The sequence below is a fragment of the Poromitra crassiceps genome, assembly GCF_964638095.1.
Source record: "Poromitra crassiceps genome assembly, chromosome: 1".
NCBI classification, from domain to species: Eukaryota; Metazoa; Chordata; class Actinopteri; order Beryciformes; family Melamphaidae; genus Poromitra; species Poromitra crassiceps.
In genome coordinates, this window is record NC_139623.1 from 9,342,467 (window position 1) to 9,360,774 (window position 18,308).

Consider the following 18,308-nt stretch of genomic DNA (forward strand, 5'->3'; position numbering starts at 1 on the left):
CCAATCCCCCTGAGACCGTTACCTAGATACTATTGTTATTAAGGAGCCATTTCTTCAGCTCTCTTTTAAAACCGGCCTGACTCGGTAAGGTTTTGACTAGTTTAGGTAAACTGTTCCATTCTTTAGCTGCAGAGTATAAGAATGTTTCTTTCCCCTTCATGCTTTTTAATTTGTATGGAATGAAATCAGTAGAGCTCCCTCTGGTGGAATAATGGTGGTGGTCCCTTATAGAGTTAAAATAATTAGTTATTTCGGAACATCACCTTGGACAATTTTTCTCACCAGACAAAGTTTTAGCAGAGAAAATCTGCCATCAACGTTGAATCAGTTAAGACTCACAAAATGGGAGGGGTCAAGGTGAGTAGTGGGAAGCTTCAGAACTAACCTAATCAACTTGTTTTGACATTTAGCATGTAATTATAATTACCGGTACTCATTTGCTTAATGGGTCACATGTTACAAAATGAACAAATATGCACAGAATTATGTATTTACCCTCAGATTATTTAATTTCAGTGTTAACCAAGACTGTTTAGTCCAGCATAGATAGGTCTAACCCTAATCAAGGTTAATTAGTTTTTACACTTGTGACATTCAGCCACAATCTCTCCTTAGGATCTTACAACCTGGAATTACAAAATGCACCCTAGCTAACAAATGTTTACAATACCTGTTGATTCCTTCAGAAACTCGCTGTTGGAGCTCTGCACTTTGGCTCTCAGGTCAATGTTTTCTTCACTAGACCAAGCATCAGTTTCAAATGCTCATCTTCCTGCCGCAGTGTGTCATTCTCTGACAGCAGTGTTACATGAGCCTGCTCCTGGTCCATTGATGCTCTCCCAGTCCCCCAACTCCAAGTTCCCCTAGTTGAGCAATAAACACCCACTCAGTGAGAGACTGAGGATAAATATGCAGACTCACAGAACGGACTATCAAATACAAATATAACAGTATGTTGTCATAATGTGCAGCCAGTCATTCAGTCAACAGTCAAAGAATCCAGAGAAACATTTTTATATGGTACAGCTAGGTAGTTATCTTTTCTTAACTAAAATAAGAGGTTTTATACTAGTAGTCAGACATACAATTTGAACACACTTCAAAAGCATAATACATGTACATAATTCTCTATTTTAGCATTAAAATATACATCAGGTGAAACGAAAAACCTTGAAATCCCCAAACAAGGCTTAAATAATGTAATTAATGCACACTAGAAGTCAAACATTGTGCTCTTCAGCAGAACTTCCGCAGCTCCGTTGTGACGTAAAACGCGTCAGAACGGAGCGCTTTGGCAGAGGGGGAAATGGGAGAAATCCAGCAAGGAAAACACAGAGAGCTAAACACTGGCCATGTGCTTATATTACCGAGATTATTAATGATACAAAGTGGGTTGATTACCGGTAAAACCATCCTTTAAACGAGACTGCTGGGCGTCCGTGTAGTGTAGTGGTATCACTGGTTGTTCTAATTGTCTTAGGTCGCTTTCACACATAAGCTGGTGGACTCGGTGCGATTCGGGGGGGTGAAGTTGCAACATTGTTGCGATTTTCATTTGGTCCAGTTCGCTTTCACACAGCAATTTTGTCAAGCGCACCAAACTATTTAAACAATGTTACGTGGTCGAAACAGTCACTCGTTTAATGGACAGAATAAAGAAGGGAAATCTCTCCTCTTCAGCAGGCTTCTTGCCTGGCTGAGGGCTGACCGAACAACACAAGGGAATCCGCAAAACACAAACCATGGAACACCACCACCTGCGATATTTGGATTTCTGGTTTTACTTTGGTGTTAATATCAAAGAAATATTTGACAAGAATGTGCCCAATATGAGGAAGCAAGCTGTTGAACATTGCATTCTGCAGATTAGATGAGCGAGGCAGTACTTACCGAAGGAGAAGGCAAGCACTACAGAGACAACGATGTGTTGTTATGACGACCTACGTCATGCGGCGCGCAGAGGCCTGTACCACGAAGCAAGATTAGTGGCTTAGCGAGGTAACTTCAGGTTTAACCCTGGGTTTGCCATGCTATGACGCTAGTTCTTACCAAGATATATTTCCATAGCAACTTATGCTTCACAGTTAAAGGATGGGTTTTCCGTGGGGAATATGAATATATATTAAATCTCACGCCCCTAAGGTTTTCGAATCCGTTGAAATTTTTGAAATTGGAGGTTTACTCACAGAGATATCAACCGAAATCCACTCTGTGTGTGGGGGGGGGGTGGTGGGGGGGAGGTGCGGGTGCGGGGACTCGAAATACTACATTTCCCACAATGCACTGGGCTCGCGTGGCCTTCGTTTTTATGCCCACCCCTCAGGCATTTGGCTGATATCAAACTCCAGTAGGTGGCGGTAATGCACATATATGTTTGCCAACCGCCATAAAACTCAAAGAAGAAGAAGAAGAAGGCTTCGACAATGAAATATACAAAGAACAAGAAATAAATCGAAAATAAAATTGCCTCCAAATTGCACCAAATGTAAACGGTAGTATATATGTCGGGAGATGTCTTCATAAAAAAAATTTCATGCATTTTAAGGCATTTTCGTAGGAGTTACGCGCATCTGATGTTGTAACTATTTTCTGTAAAAATGTGTAAAAACGGGTACATTGCTCAGCGTTGATTTCGTTACTTCAACCCACCTACTACTAGATGTAAAATTTGACGAGCTTTCCAATGCCGCCAGTCCCGTGTCGATTAGTGCTTCCGTTCCCGAGATAATGGTCTCTTTGCAAGGAACTATGGGAAGCTAATATTAGCTACAGCAGGCTAGGCGGTTGAAAAGATGGCTGCGTTTTTGTTTTGGTCAAGGCCTCTGAAGGGGCGTGGAGGACCTCTAGAGGCGGGACCATGGCCAACAACAGTTGTAGTTCATAGGTGCACGAGTTCCGCAAGGCGGACTTAGGCCAGATGACGCGAAACGCGTCGGCTGGCCCAAAAAATATGTGAGAGATGCTTGATATCTCTGGCAGTGAATATCCAATTTCAAAAATTTCAACGGATTCGAAAACCTTAGGGGCGTGAGATTTAATATATATTCATATTCCCCACGGAAAACCCATCCTTTAACCTGGTCGAGAGCAGGTTAAGTTGCAAGGATAAGATTAAACCTTAAAAGGCACCGCCCACAAACCAATGAGCTTCCTGGAAAAGGAAAGAAGAGTCTTTTGCGACCGCCAAGACCCATTTATTCATACATCTCCAAAGCGCACCATGTGCGCAATGGAGATGCTGAACTTTGGTGGCGAAATCAAGCAAGCTGAATAACTTACGCATTGAGACAATCTGCAATTTTTTTTGCGAGCCCTCCTTTCTGTGATTATTATGTGCAGCAGTGTTGCCTTTGGTTTTTATTACATCTTTGAATTTTTCACATTTCATTAAGATTATGGTTTGTTCCTCCAGCGTGAAGTATTCATTTTTATTTCCTCCCAAGCACGTTTGAGCCTGCCGATTGCAGCTGCTTAAAAAGGTTACCATAAACGTCTCCAAAGCGCACTAAGGTGCTCTGTGTGCAACGGAGCTGCTATTTTTATCGGATATTTTTCTAATTCAATGAAAACTACGCCCGCACCGTGTTGATTCAGAGCCTATATTTCTAATGTTAAATCTATGATCTAAATAGGTTTACGGATTTTGGAAATTTAGACTGAGTTTAGACTTCTACTCACAAAAAACACATGCGGGTTTTATTGAGTAGAACTATATTAATCTGCTGTAGGCACTAGGCAGAAACGGCAGCAGAAATGAAATGACTGATGTGAATAAAAGCGGTAACTTTAGACAGTCTTTCAGTAACAGACTCATATTATCCAATGCAGACTTACTGATTGTGACATGCAGTAAAGCTCCGTTAATTAATAGGCTACACTTTTATGTGGCTTTCAATGAATGAGGAAATAGGCGTGTCTGACGCTGTAAAATCCAGAGCTGTCCATATTGCATTGTGATTGGCTAGTTGTTACAAACCACGCCTTTTTCGTGGGCACGAGCTCCTGTTCACGAGCATTTTCAGGTGCACCAGCTCAGATAAAGAAATCCAAATTGACAGACCCAGCTGTTAACTGCCGTCGTGGTACCGAATAGCTTGATTGCTTTGATCTGGTTAAGCCAAACCAGATCAAGGCACAGATCCTGGATCTGTTTATCCTCCATTCGTGGTATGGGCCTCAGATACTGTACACATGTGTGCACCGCAGTGTTTGTTTTGCTCCTTCTACCGTCTTCTACTCATGATGCAGTGCATCAGATGCACTGGAGCTTCTTATTTGCTCTTGTGTTTAGTCCGGTTTGCTTTCACACAACAAACGAACCGCACCAGGGTTCACTTGAAGCGAACCTACATTTTCAAGCGGACCAGAGTTCCCTTGTTTGTTCTGCCCCAGAGTTCGTTTGCGCTTTCACACCACCCCAAACGAAGCGGACTATCCAAATTTTTCTCTGCCACTGAGGGGCGCTAGTCTAGCAGACGTGGTATATGGTCGTATCGCAGTGATATGGCGTCATTGGTCGTATGAGTTGGAGGATATGTTGCGGAATAGCGTGATCCTCCCACGTGCTACGTCCTGCCGGTGAAGCTCCCCGCTGTCGGGTGAAAAGAAGCGGCTGGCAACTTGCGCATGTCTCAGAGGAAGCATGGTGCTAGTCTACCGCTCTACCCAGATCGGCAGAGGAGCAGCGACCGGGGCAGCAGGGGAAACTGGCCAAGTACAATTGGGGAGAAAAATGCAGGGGGGGGGGGGGGACGACTGTTGAGCTCACTTCTATACATAAAATCAAAACAAGAATTTATATTGTACATTTTCATTGCACTCTGCACCCTGTAGAAGGCCTGGTGAGGCCGCAACACGTTTTCTCTTCTCTTTTTCAATCCTTCACATACGTACGGACTCCCCACATGTCCAATGAGCAGCTCCAGTGAACACATTTGAAGACCATGGAGCATTCCTCTTCTGATCAACACCAAGAATTGATGAGTTGCTCCTTCTTGCTGCACCGTGTCTGCTACCCCCGTGCTCTTCCAACAATAGCGAGAATATAAAGAAAGATGTTGATGATATCGGTGTACAGGTTAAGTGCAGCAAAGACGTAATCTTCTGGACTCAGAGCCAGTTCCTTGTTGCCTAGAAGTAGCTGTGTGTCCACCGCCAAGAACTGCAACAGACAATCAGAATGTGTCAACCTAAACCTATATGTACAAACTTTAGCACCTTGAGATAACGCTTGTTATGATTTGGTGCTATATAAATATAAATTTGATTGGTTGGTTGGTTGATTGATTGATTTTGAAATAGAGTTAATTGAAGAGCCTGTTTTATGCATACTGGGTATTCTACCAATGGACACCAACTTATCCTCACAAGTGTGCTCTTGGGTGAAATTAGCTCTCATAACGGGAAGCAGGATAGTGCTAAGGCACTGGTAGTCGAAAAGGAAAATCTGGTTCAAAGAATGGAGAGATGAGCTGCCTAGGATAGCCTCTTTCAGCAGCTTATCCTCAACAGTCTAAATGTTTTCAGGAAGATCTGGGGGCCTCTACCTATCTGGAAATGATAGGTAGAGATGATTATCATGGATTATGGATGTACGATATTGGATTTTTAGGTTTTTTTGCTGATGTTTCTCGCCAATGCTGATACTGGTATATTACGCGCGCTCCCAGTGCCTGGTCTAGAGACGATCTGGCTTTTCCTGTAGTGGAGTGGACACGCCGCTGTGCGGTGTTGTCAGTGTTGTTGCTCTTGTCGTGATGGCCTATCGCTGGATGCAGACATAGATGCAATGCTCTTTCAAATGTGCACGTTTATTGGGCAGAATAAGAAGATTATTCAACTTTGGTTATGTAAGATGTGGCATATTTGTGTTTATGTTTATGTTTCTTTCAAACAAAACTGTGGGATTTATCCTACGTAAACAGGCTTGGATAATGTCGGCCTGTTACCTCGGCAGAAATGTCATATTAGACTGATGCCGATATTTCATTTTAAAGCCTTTATTGGCCGATCCCGATGATGTGCATCCCTGACATTAATACTCAACTCTATACATACCTGGTCACATTGGGCCGATAGACCCTCATTTAATGAGACCGTGTCTCTAAGGCCATGTTCACATTACAGGCAAATCTGATAATCATCATTATCTTGATTGGTTTCCCAAATCTGATTTGGGGGTGTGCCGCACTGCCACAAATCTGATTCTCAAGTCGGATCTGTGTGTCCAGACCTAAACAGCCTATCTGCATGGGTTGCTATGGTAATGACGTGGGCGCCAGTAAATACGTACGTTGGTGACGTGGTTTTCCTGCGCAGAAGCATTTGATGACGAGTTGCGAGTGACGTTCAAATCAGATTTGGTGGATCTGCGCGTCCGCACTGAAGTCAGTGATATCAGAATTGCTCGAGTGTAACTAAAAACCACAATTGCTCGAGTGACATCACTGATGGCCTTGTGACATCATCTCTGCTCTTTGGCATGCGCAGTGCACAATTGCCAACTTTGCATCATGATGACATCACTCACTGATGTGATGACATCACAATGATGTCACAATGTCTGACATCATCAGTAGTCACCTGACCTGCAGGTGACTACATCATTAGGGAGCAGTGATGTCACATATTGATGACATCATCAGTCTCTATGACTTCATTAGCATAAGGTATATGACATCATCATATACATAATACGACGGCACGGTGGCTCAGTGGTTAGCACTATTGCCTCACAGCAAGAAGGTCCCGGGTTCGAACCCCGGTCCGTCCGAGGTCCTTTCTGTGTGGAGTTTGCATGTTCTCCCCGTGTCCGTGTGGGTTTTCTCCGGGTGCTCCGGTTTCGTCCCACCACCAAAAAGACATGTATGTTAGGGTAAATACTCCTGTCAGTGCCCCTGACCAAGGCAATGGTAAAATAACTGCAGTTGGTCCCCGGGCGCTGCACTGCAGCTGCCCACTGCTCCTAGTTCTAGGAAGGTTCCTAGTAGATGAATTTCCCCATGGGGATAAATAAATGATAACAAAGAATAATTTAGTTTTTTCCAACCTGGACCCTATTTTCCACACTGTATGGGCTCTATCTCCCCCCTGGCCTTAAATTAGCGTTTATGGCCTGGCACAGCGCTATTAGTGGGTGTGGTCAGGCGCATTCCCTAATTTTTCCTCGGCGCTAACCATTTAACCACGCCTTTTTAAGCGTAGAATCATTCACAACTGTGGCCATTGGTGATGTGCAGTAAACCAATCACATTTTTCCCTTTCAAGCTCCGATTCCACAGAGCGATCCAGTCCGGTCAGAAAAGCCCTAAGCGACCAAAGCGCTCTGAGCTCCCCCCTCCCTCTCTGCCAACTTTCAGCCCCGTCTGTCTCCATATGCTCCTCAAACAAATCAAAGTAACTCCAGTTGGGAAGATCGCTTTAGGCTGGTAGTTAAGGCCGAAACGGCCATTCTGGCACTGCGCCACGCCTCTTCAGCGTAAAGCGCATTTCGGGGCCTAAAAACATGACGCTATCTTCCCGAGTCAGCAGTAGGCAGGCGTAATGTGTGTTTTTTTGCATTTAAGGCCAGTTTAGCGCCTAAGGCCAGGGGGAGAATAGAGCTCTCAATGTCTAAGGGACTCATCGTGACATATTTCTTTCAAATTGGTTGAGTACTCACCGATATATCGTCAAACAACTACCAGTGTAACCCAGTCGGGCATTTCTGCACCGTCATTCCACGTTCGCTAAAACTGCTTGTTTTGCCGCTGGGAAACTCAAACTGTCATTATAGTGTTTGGCAACATGGAAACGTCTCTATACATGAATATTATTCTCCGGGGTTTACTGTCGGACAGAGAAAATGTGCGTATGAAGAGGCGAGGAGAAAGGAGCAGAATTGTCTCCAACACAGGGCTGTTGATGAGAGTGGAAATCCTCTGTGTTGACACAGCGCAAGCTTCCCTGCTCCTCTCGCTCTCTCTTTCCTCGCCTGTTCACGCCCATTTTCTCTGTCCGGAGAATTCATGTATAGAGTCGACCAAAAAAAAGCAGTTATTCCTTATTATTTAGTTAGTCCTAGGATATTATAAAAAATGTGCAATATTAATGTCGGTGTGTGTGTTACTGCCATAAATGTTTTTCAGCTTCCATATGTTGTTATGGACAGTGGACTGTATAGTGCCCCCCTGCTTAAGGCTCGTGCCCCCTCTGGATATCTGGTCTGGCGCCGGGGCTGGTTTGAGATGTCCCTGCTTGGGAAGCTATTGCTCCCTAATGATGTCACTCAGTATCGTGACACTACTGATGATGTCATCACTCATCAATATGTCACATCACTGATGACATCACTGCTCGCTAATATTGTCCCTAGGAGGCTGATGACATCACAGTCAAGCAATTGCATGACATTTGCCCAGGTCAACTGCTGACCTACCTACCGGTGACTACACTTTTTTTTAGAAGAGATCGATTCACCCAGGTCAACTGCTGACCTACAGGTGACTACACTTTTTTTTTAGAAGAGATCGATTCGCCCAGGTCAACTACTGACCTCCAGGTGACTACACTCTTTTACACAAGACAGAAGAGGAAAAAGAAAAATCACAATAATAATGAATCAGAGCAAAAACAATAGGAGTTCGCCCCTTCTGGGCTTGAACCCCTAATAACCACAATCAATCATCATCATCGTTGGAAGAAATATGCGTGGCCACAGACTTACGCAGGTGAAGAGCAATGCCCCCAGTGAGGCGTAGACGATGTCCAGGATCCTGTCCTGGATGAAGATGCTGAGGATGCCAAAGAGGATCAGGACGATGAGAAGGACGAAAAGCACACCGTAACAGGAGGTGAAGTCATACTTGGTCTGCGGGGAGGAGGGCACAGGTCACATTAAAAACTGGCTTAAGGAGCGGTTACTCTCACCACCTCATCAGAACATGATCAGACCAGAGGTACAAACCTGCAGAGAGAAGATGACTACTGTGAAGCATACAACAGCTGTGATGCCCACAGCCATGATCACTGCCTCAGTGTCATAGAAGCTGGCGATCATTCCCACCATGTAGGACATGCTGAGCGTCAGGATGGCCTGGAAAAAACAAGGCAAAACACATCAAGACTCTGTCATACAGCTTCGAGTATTTAATAGAGTGAACAAGTAGTATAATACTGTACTTAAAGCCACATTTTGAGAATGGCTGCGATTGTTCAACATTTTTTGATGGTTTTAGTGTTATGTTACCTCCTGTTACTCAATGAAGTTCCCGTTAAAGATTTTCCTTTTCCAGGAAGTAAAATAAATTAGATTTTGATATAAGGTGAAAACCGCTTAAAAACATAGATCTCTCAGCTTTTCGGGATCTAAGAAAAGCAGCCTTGCTTTTAGCTTGACCACCATGCATACTTGAGTTTATCCAATGCGGTCTGAAAGGATTTCATAAGAAGTTCCTCATCTCATAGAAAACTAGATAACCCTTCAACAGTCGGTGAAAGTAACAAGGTTTTCACATCAATACGTAAATAAGACAATGGTGAGATCAGAAGACTGATTCAGATTCAGTCCTCACACTGCTCAAGGTTCGTTCCCCCACCCCCCTACAAGGACCACAATGGAAATAAGCTCTGAGCTTTTTTGTGTCTATCCTTGGCAGTATCCCAGACTGTGCTTCTGTCACATGTTATTTCTATATTGTCAAATAAAGTCATTCATTCATTCAGTGGTGGCCTTGGTTTTTTCTGAATGGATTCCTCCCCTCCCCTCTCTGTTTTCTATGTAGAAAAACAAGGCCCAAGCAGTCTTACTAATGCAATCAGGTTCCAAGGATGTTTTCGGCGGAAGTTTCCACAGCAGCTGAGCGAGATCAGGGCCACGAAGAAAATGGCATAGGACACATAGTAGGTCCATACGTTGTTGATAACAAATATCTTCACTTCTTTCACAAAGGTGAAAATAGCCACAAAGGAGAACGTTACGATCAGCTGAGCCGTCAACACCAAGAAGACCTGGAAATGATAATGGAGTATTAGGCAGCAGACACATATATTTCCAACAATGAATGTCTATGCTGTTGTCTATGTTTTTTGTGTTTGTTTGTTTGTGGGGGGGGGGGGTTACCCTTTCTTCAACCACACTGTCTTCTAACCCTTCTGCAAGGCAGAACTCACCATCTTGGGCTGCTCAGAGTCCTCTCTGAACTTCCCTACAGCTGTGCAACAGTCTCTGACACAGGGGACAACTGTTGCCAAATAACTCATTCTGATGGAATGGAAGTACCCCTCTTCATAACTCATTCTGATGGAATGGAAGTACCCCTCTTCATTTCAACTGTGGTTGAGGGACATGATCTCTGCTATATGGATGGAGAGACTCACTTAAAACAATTATTTACCACTATTTGGGACCCGTTCCTAGCCTACTTCGATGAAGTTAGGGTCGAGGGATGACACCCCCAGCTGGTTTCTCATAGACCCCTTGCGTGGGATCCCATGCTCAACATCTCTTACAAGCACATACAGTATTAGCACCTTATGTGGCAGTAGCATTACATTACTGAATGTTGATGATGTATGTATGTTAGTTCTTTTTCTTTTCCTGTGTCTGAGCCTGTTCGTTTGTTTGTTCATGTGTTGTTCTATATATATATATATATATATATTAAACACTGTCTTCTTACCTTTCGAATAAAGGCCCGTCTTATGCTCTTGTCATCCAATCCAGAACCAAAGTCATTATTCTCATAGGCGGGAGGATCATCATAATGGTAACCAGCATTGCTCTCAGGATCTACAACAGTACAACCAGTCAGAAACAAGATCAGATCCATAAAGTCCCATTAGTAATAATTCCACCCTCAAGTTTATACATCGCCATACTACTAGTAAGACTCACCATTTAGGTTTTCATTAAAACCTTGGTTATAGGGGCCTGATGGAGGATACATTGGAGGGTAAGGGTTATTGCCTTGTGCCTGTCCAAAAGCACCTTGTGGAGGGAAAGGGGGAGCACCGGCAGCAGGGCCACCAAGTAGGTTTGGGCCAGGCATGGGCATCCCGAATCCAGGAGGCCCTGGCTGCTGCACAGGGGCTGAGGGGATAGGATGTTCATGTTCCTCTTCCAAATGAGTGTAGCCAGTCTTGTCCTGTGACATCTTTGGGATCAGGCCAAGAGACCAGGCACTGTTGATTTACTGTGTGCACTGAAATCAGTGTGAAATAGAAACAAAGAGAAGTCATATGAAGTCTCATGATAACGACTGAAACTGCCGCGTTTAGATAGCACGTCTTCTAGTCAGCGAGGCAAAAGTCCACACACACCGCAACGTCACGAGAGTCGAGACGATAGTGCTGCATTCCAGTGCTGTGGGAAATATCGCCATTTAAACCCTGAACGCACATGAACGAGCCTATTCGATTTTTTTGTGGTACCAGGGTTCAGTGACAGTGAAATGTGACGTTTAGAGACAGCAAACTACGACTGTACTAGTTCCAGCAAGTACAAGTCGATAAATTAAGCAGCCACCTAAGAACAAAGTACATGTTTCGTTTTCGTTTTGCCCTCGACTTGGCAACACTGAAGTTACTGAAGCTTACAGACGGTAACAAACAACTTAGCTAGCAATAAACTCCCTCCATTTCAATATCAATAACGTTATTTGATTTAGGGTTGCAGAAATAACCGAAAATAGCCTATTAGGCTGTTAGTTTAACTACATTAAACTCGTAAGAGACAACCACTTCCGCTTTTTGGTGACCACCAAACATGAACACAAAACATACGAGCGCAAGAAGACATTTTTGAAACGCAGTGTAAAGCCTACCAACACGATAAAGTCTTCAGTAAGTAGATACATCCTACTCACATTGCCTGCTGCGAAAGATAGGCTGCGCAGTCTCAATTGCAATCCCCTCAAAATGAAAGTTTACTAGTTTATTTTGCGTTTGTTGTTGTGTGTGTCCTTCCCTTCGTTACGATCAGGGTCTGTCTGCGGACTGCAACTGCAAGAGAGGCGTACTTCGAAGTGGGGCGTACCTTGTAGCAAGGGGCGTACCTGTCTTTTTTTCTTTTCTTTTTTTTCTTTTTTTTTCTTTTTACAACAATAGTTTTGACAAAGAATAACAGACAAACATACAATGCCAGGGATTACAGAAAAGACATTGCAATTACAAAAAGAAAAAAAAGTGCAGTATAACATTTATTATTAATATATAAATATATAATATCGTCGCCTTGCTAAACTAATGGCCTAAGTCATATTTTCAAGTTTTTCAGGAGACACAAAAAACTGAACCAAATAGAGAGTATATGATATTCCTTAATCATTTCACACAAAAAGGTTATGAAAATATATGACTATTAACATACAAATAACGCTGTATGTCAAATCATGTTGCATAAGTGGATTAAATGACTTAGGCCAATTTATGAACATGCCGTTGCATCTTAGGCAATTTTAAACCTGACTTAGGCAAAACACTGCACATCTTTTATTCCCACTTCTGTGACCACAAACAGTTTAAAACACTAGTGGAGCACATAGATAGAGACTCAGGAGACAGAGGGCAGTTTGACTTTCATTTAATAAAGCAAACTCATCTTTACTGCGTCACTCTTAACAAATTGTAATTTAAACTTAAACTTAAATCCTTCTTAAATCAAACAATGTCAGTTAAATCAAACACTGAGGAGGCATGTGCCTCACTTCTTCCTCCAGCTCTTCTTTGCTGGGTCACTCTAAACAAATTGTAATTTAAACTTAAATCCTTCTTAAATCAAACAAATGTCAATTAAATCAAACACTGAGGAGGCATGTGCCTCTCCTCACTTCTTCCTCCAGCTCTTTGCTGGGTTTTAACTAACCCTTTAACATTTCAAACAATTTCACTGCTCACAAGTAATTTTTTGCAAGTCCAAGTCAAGTCTCAAGTCTTTGAGGGGCAAGTCCAAGTCAAGTCTTTGAGGGGAAAGTCCAAGTCAAGTCTTTGACGGGCAAGTCCAAGTAAAGTCTCAAGTCCCTATGGATGAGCGTTCTATCCAGCTGCATGTACATGGTCCTTCAAGCCCGGATGGGCCTCAGCAAGTGGGAATGGACCAGAGGAACCAGCAGCCAGTAGGGGGAAGAAGGGCACCTCCATACCTTCAGTTGTGGGGATATCATCCACCATCGCACCCCCCTCCCCCACAACGATACCATCCCCATGTAGTTGGGCCTACACCTGAGCGGCAGCATGGTCAACCTGCACGAGACACCATGGACTACTCTTCTTGAGGAGGCTTGATGCGGTAGAGGGATGCTTGTACTCAAGGAAAGCGCTCCCTGTGCCTGACCCAGCCCAGGCGCTCCCTGTGCCTCACCCAGCCCAGGCGCTCCCTGTGCCTCACCCATTCCCGGTGCCCCCCGCACCGCCAGTCCCAGTGCCCCCGCACCGCCAGTCCCAGTGCCCCCGCGCCGCCAGTCCCGGTGCTCCCCGCATCGCCAGCGCTGGTGGGCACCCTGGCGCCAGTCCTAGTGCCCCCTGCATCGCCTGTCCCGGTGCCCCCCGCACCGCCAGTCCTGGTGCCCCCCACACTGCCAGTCCTGGTGCCCTCCGCATCGCCAGTCCCGGTGGCCCCCTGGCTCCAGTTCCAGTGCCCCCCGCACCACCAGTCCCAGTGCCCCCCGCACTGCCAGTCCCGGTGCCTCCTGCACCACCAGTCCCACTGCCCCCCACACTGCCAGTTCCGGTGCCCCCCGCACCGCCAGTCCCAGTGCCCCCCGCACTGCCAGTTCCAGTGCCCGCCGCACCGCCAGTCCCGGTGGCCCCCCTGGCTCCAGTCCCAGTGCCCCCTGCACCATCAGTCCCAGTGCCCCCCGCACTGCCAGTCCCAGTGCCTCCTGCACCACCAGTCCCACTGCCCCCCACACTGCCAGTCCCAGTGCCCCCCGCACTGCCAGTTCCAGTGCCCCCCGCACCGCCAGTCCCGGTGGCCCCCCTGGCTCCAGTCCCAGTGCCCCCCGCACCACCAGTCCCACTGCCCCCCACACTGCCAGTTCCGGTGCCCCCCGCACCGTCAGTCCCAGTGCCCCCCGCACTGCCAGTTCCAGTGCCCCCCGCACCGCCAGTCCCGGTGGCCCCCCTGGCTCCAGTCCCAGTGCCCCCCGCACCACCAGTCCCAGTGCCCCCCGCACTGCCAGTTCCGGTGCCCCCTGCACTGCCAGTTCCGGTGCCCCCCGCACCGCCAGTCCCGGTGGCCCCCCTGGCTCCAGTCCTAGTGCCCCCCGCACTGCCAGTCCCAGTGCCCCCCGCACCGTCAGTCCCGGTGGCCCCCCCAGCTACAGCCCCGGTGCCCCCTGCACCGCCTGCTCTGGTGGCCCCCGCACCTCCATCTGCTCCCTTGGCGCCCATCCCTCAGCGCCAATCTTCCCTGACTCCCATCCCTCGGCGCCACCCTCCAGAACAGTCCAGACGGAGTCGACAATATCCGGGCCGGCCCCCTGAGTATACCTGCCGGCGTCACCAGCATCCAGGTCGGCCTCCGGAAAGGTCCTGTCTGTGGCGTCAGTGTCTGGGACATCATCCGGGGTTGCTCAACCTGTCTGCTCTGCCTCCAGATGCATTATTTGAAGCCTAAATCATATGCTTGTACATCTGCATCTGCTTGTACATGTGCATCTGCCTGTACATCTGCCTGTACATCATCATCAAGGGATCTGCTTTAAATAAACACCCTTGGCATATGTTCCTCTGGTCCTCTTCATTCTAATCGGTGTCCCACTTGCTGAGGCTACACCCGTAACCAACCCACTAGCAGTTTGTACATACAAAGAGCTTCATTTATGTTGAAGTATTTCTTTTTCCTTGATGCAGATGCCATTTTAAAAGCTTGTAAAATGGCCTAAGTCGCATTGTCTTGTGACTTAGGCAAAAATAAAATGGCCTAAGTCACAGTTAGATTGATTTAGTCACACTATTGATTTAGGCCATTCGAATATTGAGGTAAAAACAGCATTTTCTTTTCAATTAGGATGTTGGCCGTTTTACCAGAGGTGGGGAGCATCCTGAAGAGCTGACTTAGGCAAAAATATCATTTTCGTAAAAAAGTGACTTAAGCGATTAGTTTAGCAAGGCGACGATATCTAAATTGACCTCCCCCCCTTTTTTTACGGAAATGTGTGTCTATGGGTGGGGGGGGGTGGGGGGGGTCAACAGAGCCGTCAATCAGAGGCACAGTAGGGCAGGACTTGACGCAAATTACGCAGTGGGAACAGCTAGGGGGTTTTAGGTTTTAGGCATTCTGTGAGTGTGCCATGCCTAACACCCTTCAATATTCTTCATGATCCTTCAAGCCGGAACAGACCAATTCAATGGATAGAGCACAACTACCTCCCCCCCGGCTCTGCCCTTCACTCCTGCGGCCTGGTCACCCTTCGGACCTGTTGCGCCCGTTTGTCCGGTCCCCAGGCCCACCGCCAGAGGTTCCCAGCTCCATCCTCAGTGCACATGCTCAGGCCTAACTCTTTTTCAGGATACATATTCACTTTGTGAGTTTGGGGGTGGCTGTAGAAAATTAGTTGCTTCCTGGTCTCAAACTCCCATAATCCTCAACTCCCTCACATCTGACTTTTGACTTCTGACCTTTGACATCTGACCTTTGACTTCTGACTCCACCTCATCGGCTAGCTAACACAGCTGCAGATAATCAGGACAGAGAGAGTTGTGCCTTTATGTTCCTTGGAGTTGGGCTATCCTGCTTCCCTGATTGCTGCCCTGTTTGTACTTAATGAAGAAGTAGTAATTTACCTTGAGTTATGTTGTTTGTTAATAATAAATCCTAAGTTCATGGACATTCATTGATATACCTGATTAAGACCTGATTAACCAGTGAATGGTGTTTTGTTATGGCAGCTGAAGTATGTTAGCAGTTGAAACAGGGTTCTCTGCGCATCTGTCAGCAAAGTGCAGCTGAATCATTGCTTTTCAGTTCGAGGTCAGCAAACTTCCATGAAGCAAAGAAGAGACTGGAACACACTGATAGATTTACAGCTTTTAATTGTGCAAACAACTAACGTTTCAACATTACTGTCTTCATCAGAGACAGAGAACAAAGACATGAGGCAACAACCGGTTATATTCAACCAAGACCAGCTGTGCAATTGTCACTGGATGATTGGTTGAACAGAGTTTCAAATATATTGGATGACTCCAAGAGTGGGAGTTGCCAGAGTCCAAGTGCCACATGAGTATAGACCTCTTTTAAGGTTACAGAGATAAAGGCATCAAAATAGAAATACAATGTCCTTCAAAATTGACATAGGAATTAACATTCAGTTCTGTGTAGTTCAGATCACAATGAAGGCTGAGTTCAAAAATGGGTATGGTCCGAAGTAGGGGGGGGAAGGTTGAAACACACACACACACACACACACACACACACACACACACACACACACACACACACACACACACTTATGCTTATGCTGCATTATAATGCATTCTTTAGTGTAGAGTAAACCCTTTTCACGTCCGGTTTCTCAATTCCTCTGCATTGAGAAACCGGTGTGTTACAAGTTTCTGTGGTCAGCTATGATGGCCTTCACTAAATTGCTCCACAACCCTCCCAAAAATGTGTTGCACTATGTATCTAGTGCCAGTAAACATTCCAATTGTGTAGTTTCTGTTGAATAGATTTGTCAATACGTTGCAAAAAGAAACTTGCCACAGGAAGTTGTATGCAGCTGTTACAAACCACGACGATGTGAAAAGGGCCTATTGTTTAAATAATGTTGACAAATGTTTGTATAGATGAGAGAACGTGTCTCATATTTGTTATTTTTCAGCATGCATATATACTGGTATAAAGTGTCATGAAGAAATAGTATGAGCTTCTGTAAGACGACAGGTTTCTCTGGGTACACAAAATCATAGCCAAACAACATTGAACATTTCAGAGTTTACTTCCTTTTTTTTGTGCAAACTTGCCAGATCAAATGAGGGTGGAAATAGTCTTGTCTACCAGAAGAAGAGAGGCTCTCCAACCTTCTCGGCCCTGTAGGCAGGGCCGTAGCTAGAGGGAGGAAAGTGTGGACGATTCCAAGGGCCCTTGACTGACAGGGGCCCTAAAAAATTTTAATTGGGCTTCAAATGGCCAAAACTTCGATGTGATATCCTTTCATGGGGCCCAAAATCCCTGGCTACGGCTCTGCCTGTAGGACAGGCAGTCGAGTAGAAGCAGCAGGTCCTTCACAGGTTTTCCCAGTGTAGCGTTGATTGTCGCCTGCCTCAAGAAGTCTGGATTACTGTAGTCTATTTCCTGAATGTGTGAATCAGGCCTCTGATCATGATCCCGTAAGTGTTGGGTGTTGATGACAAATTCAGTGAAGGGAGGGTGAAGTGTTGCGCTGGAGCTCCCCAAACTGGTTCAACCCCTCCATGAGGCCAGCAAACCATGAATTTCCCATTTCCCATGGCTTAGAATGCTGTGCAGGGGTTTGATATTTACACTAAATAAATAAATAAGTCAATAATCTCTCAGAGCAACCTCTCTGGATCTGGATAGAAATAAAGACAAATATAATCAATTTTCATTCAATCCTTTAAATTCCGTCCTGATTTTATTCATTCATTCAACAACACCATTAATGTAGAGGCATCACTCACCTTTGACCTTATGAGAGATGTATGAGTGTCTGCTTTCAAACTCTTGTTTGGCTCCTGTGTCTGTGTGCATTGAGCTTTGGATGGTAGATGAGGTTTTGTGTGCATGTTTGAATTTGGTTTGCTCCAAGCCATTTTGAGTTGGCTCTCATCTCATCTTGCCATTGAACGTCTGTTTTTCTTCTTGAGAGTAGATGTACAGATAACAAGAATGTAAAAATGTATTATCCCAGTGTCATGGGCGGATTATTTATCATTAACGATCATATCAAGGCTCATTTCTAGGGGTTGGCTTGTACCAGTGACACCGTGACATGTCAACACAAAGGCTGCATAAGCGCTAGTTCAAAGTTCAGTTCACACAGTTTAAATGCACTAGTTCATGTTCACAGTTCACAATTTAAAATGTTGAACTAAGTTCTCAGTGACCAAAAAATTAGCAATTCACTTTAATTTCTTAATTTTTTTAAATGAGCTGCTCGGAGCTATACTTTTTCAAAATAATCACCAATATTGAAGATGATCTCTGAATGTTTTCCCCAGTTGGGAAAACTGGATGGGATGGTTATGTTTTAGATGAGCTTTATATTATTGCCACTTTTCGTTGCCACTGCTTTTAAACAAAGTCCACATACCAGCTTGTTCAGGTTAATTGGCTCTCCTCTCATTCAGCTTAAAGCCAAAAATATTCC

General features: G+C 45.2%; 1 protein-coding gene across 1 annotated transcript; it reads right to left on the reverse strand.

Moving 5' to 3' along the window:
- Positions 1-998: 998 nt before the first annotated feature.
- LOC310777639 (protein lifeguard 1-like) lies at positions 999-11,956 on the reverse strand. Its single transcript, XM_083638017.1, has 7 exons — positions 11,844-11,956; positions 10,874-11,180; positions 10,659-10,768; positions 9,787-9,987; positions 8,945-9,073; positions 8,705-8,848; positions 999-5,161 (listed from the first exon to the last, which is right to left on the reverse strand). The coding sequence occupies exons 2-7, from the start codon at positions 11,130-11,132 to the stop codon at positions 5,012-5,014; spliced, it is 993 nt and encodes a 330-aa protein (XP_083494143.1). The 5' UTR covers positions 11,133-11,180; positions 11,844-11,956; the 3' UTR covers positions 999-5,011.
- Positions 11,957-18,308: the final 6,352 nt, after the last annotated feature.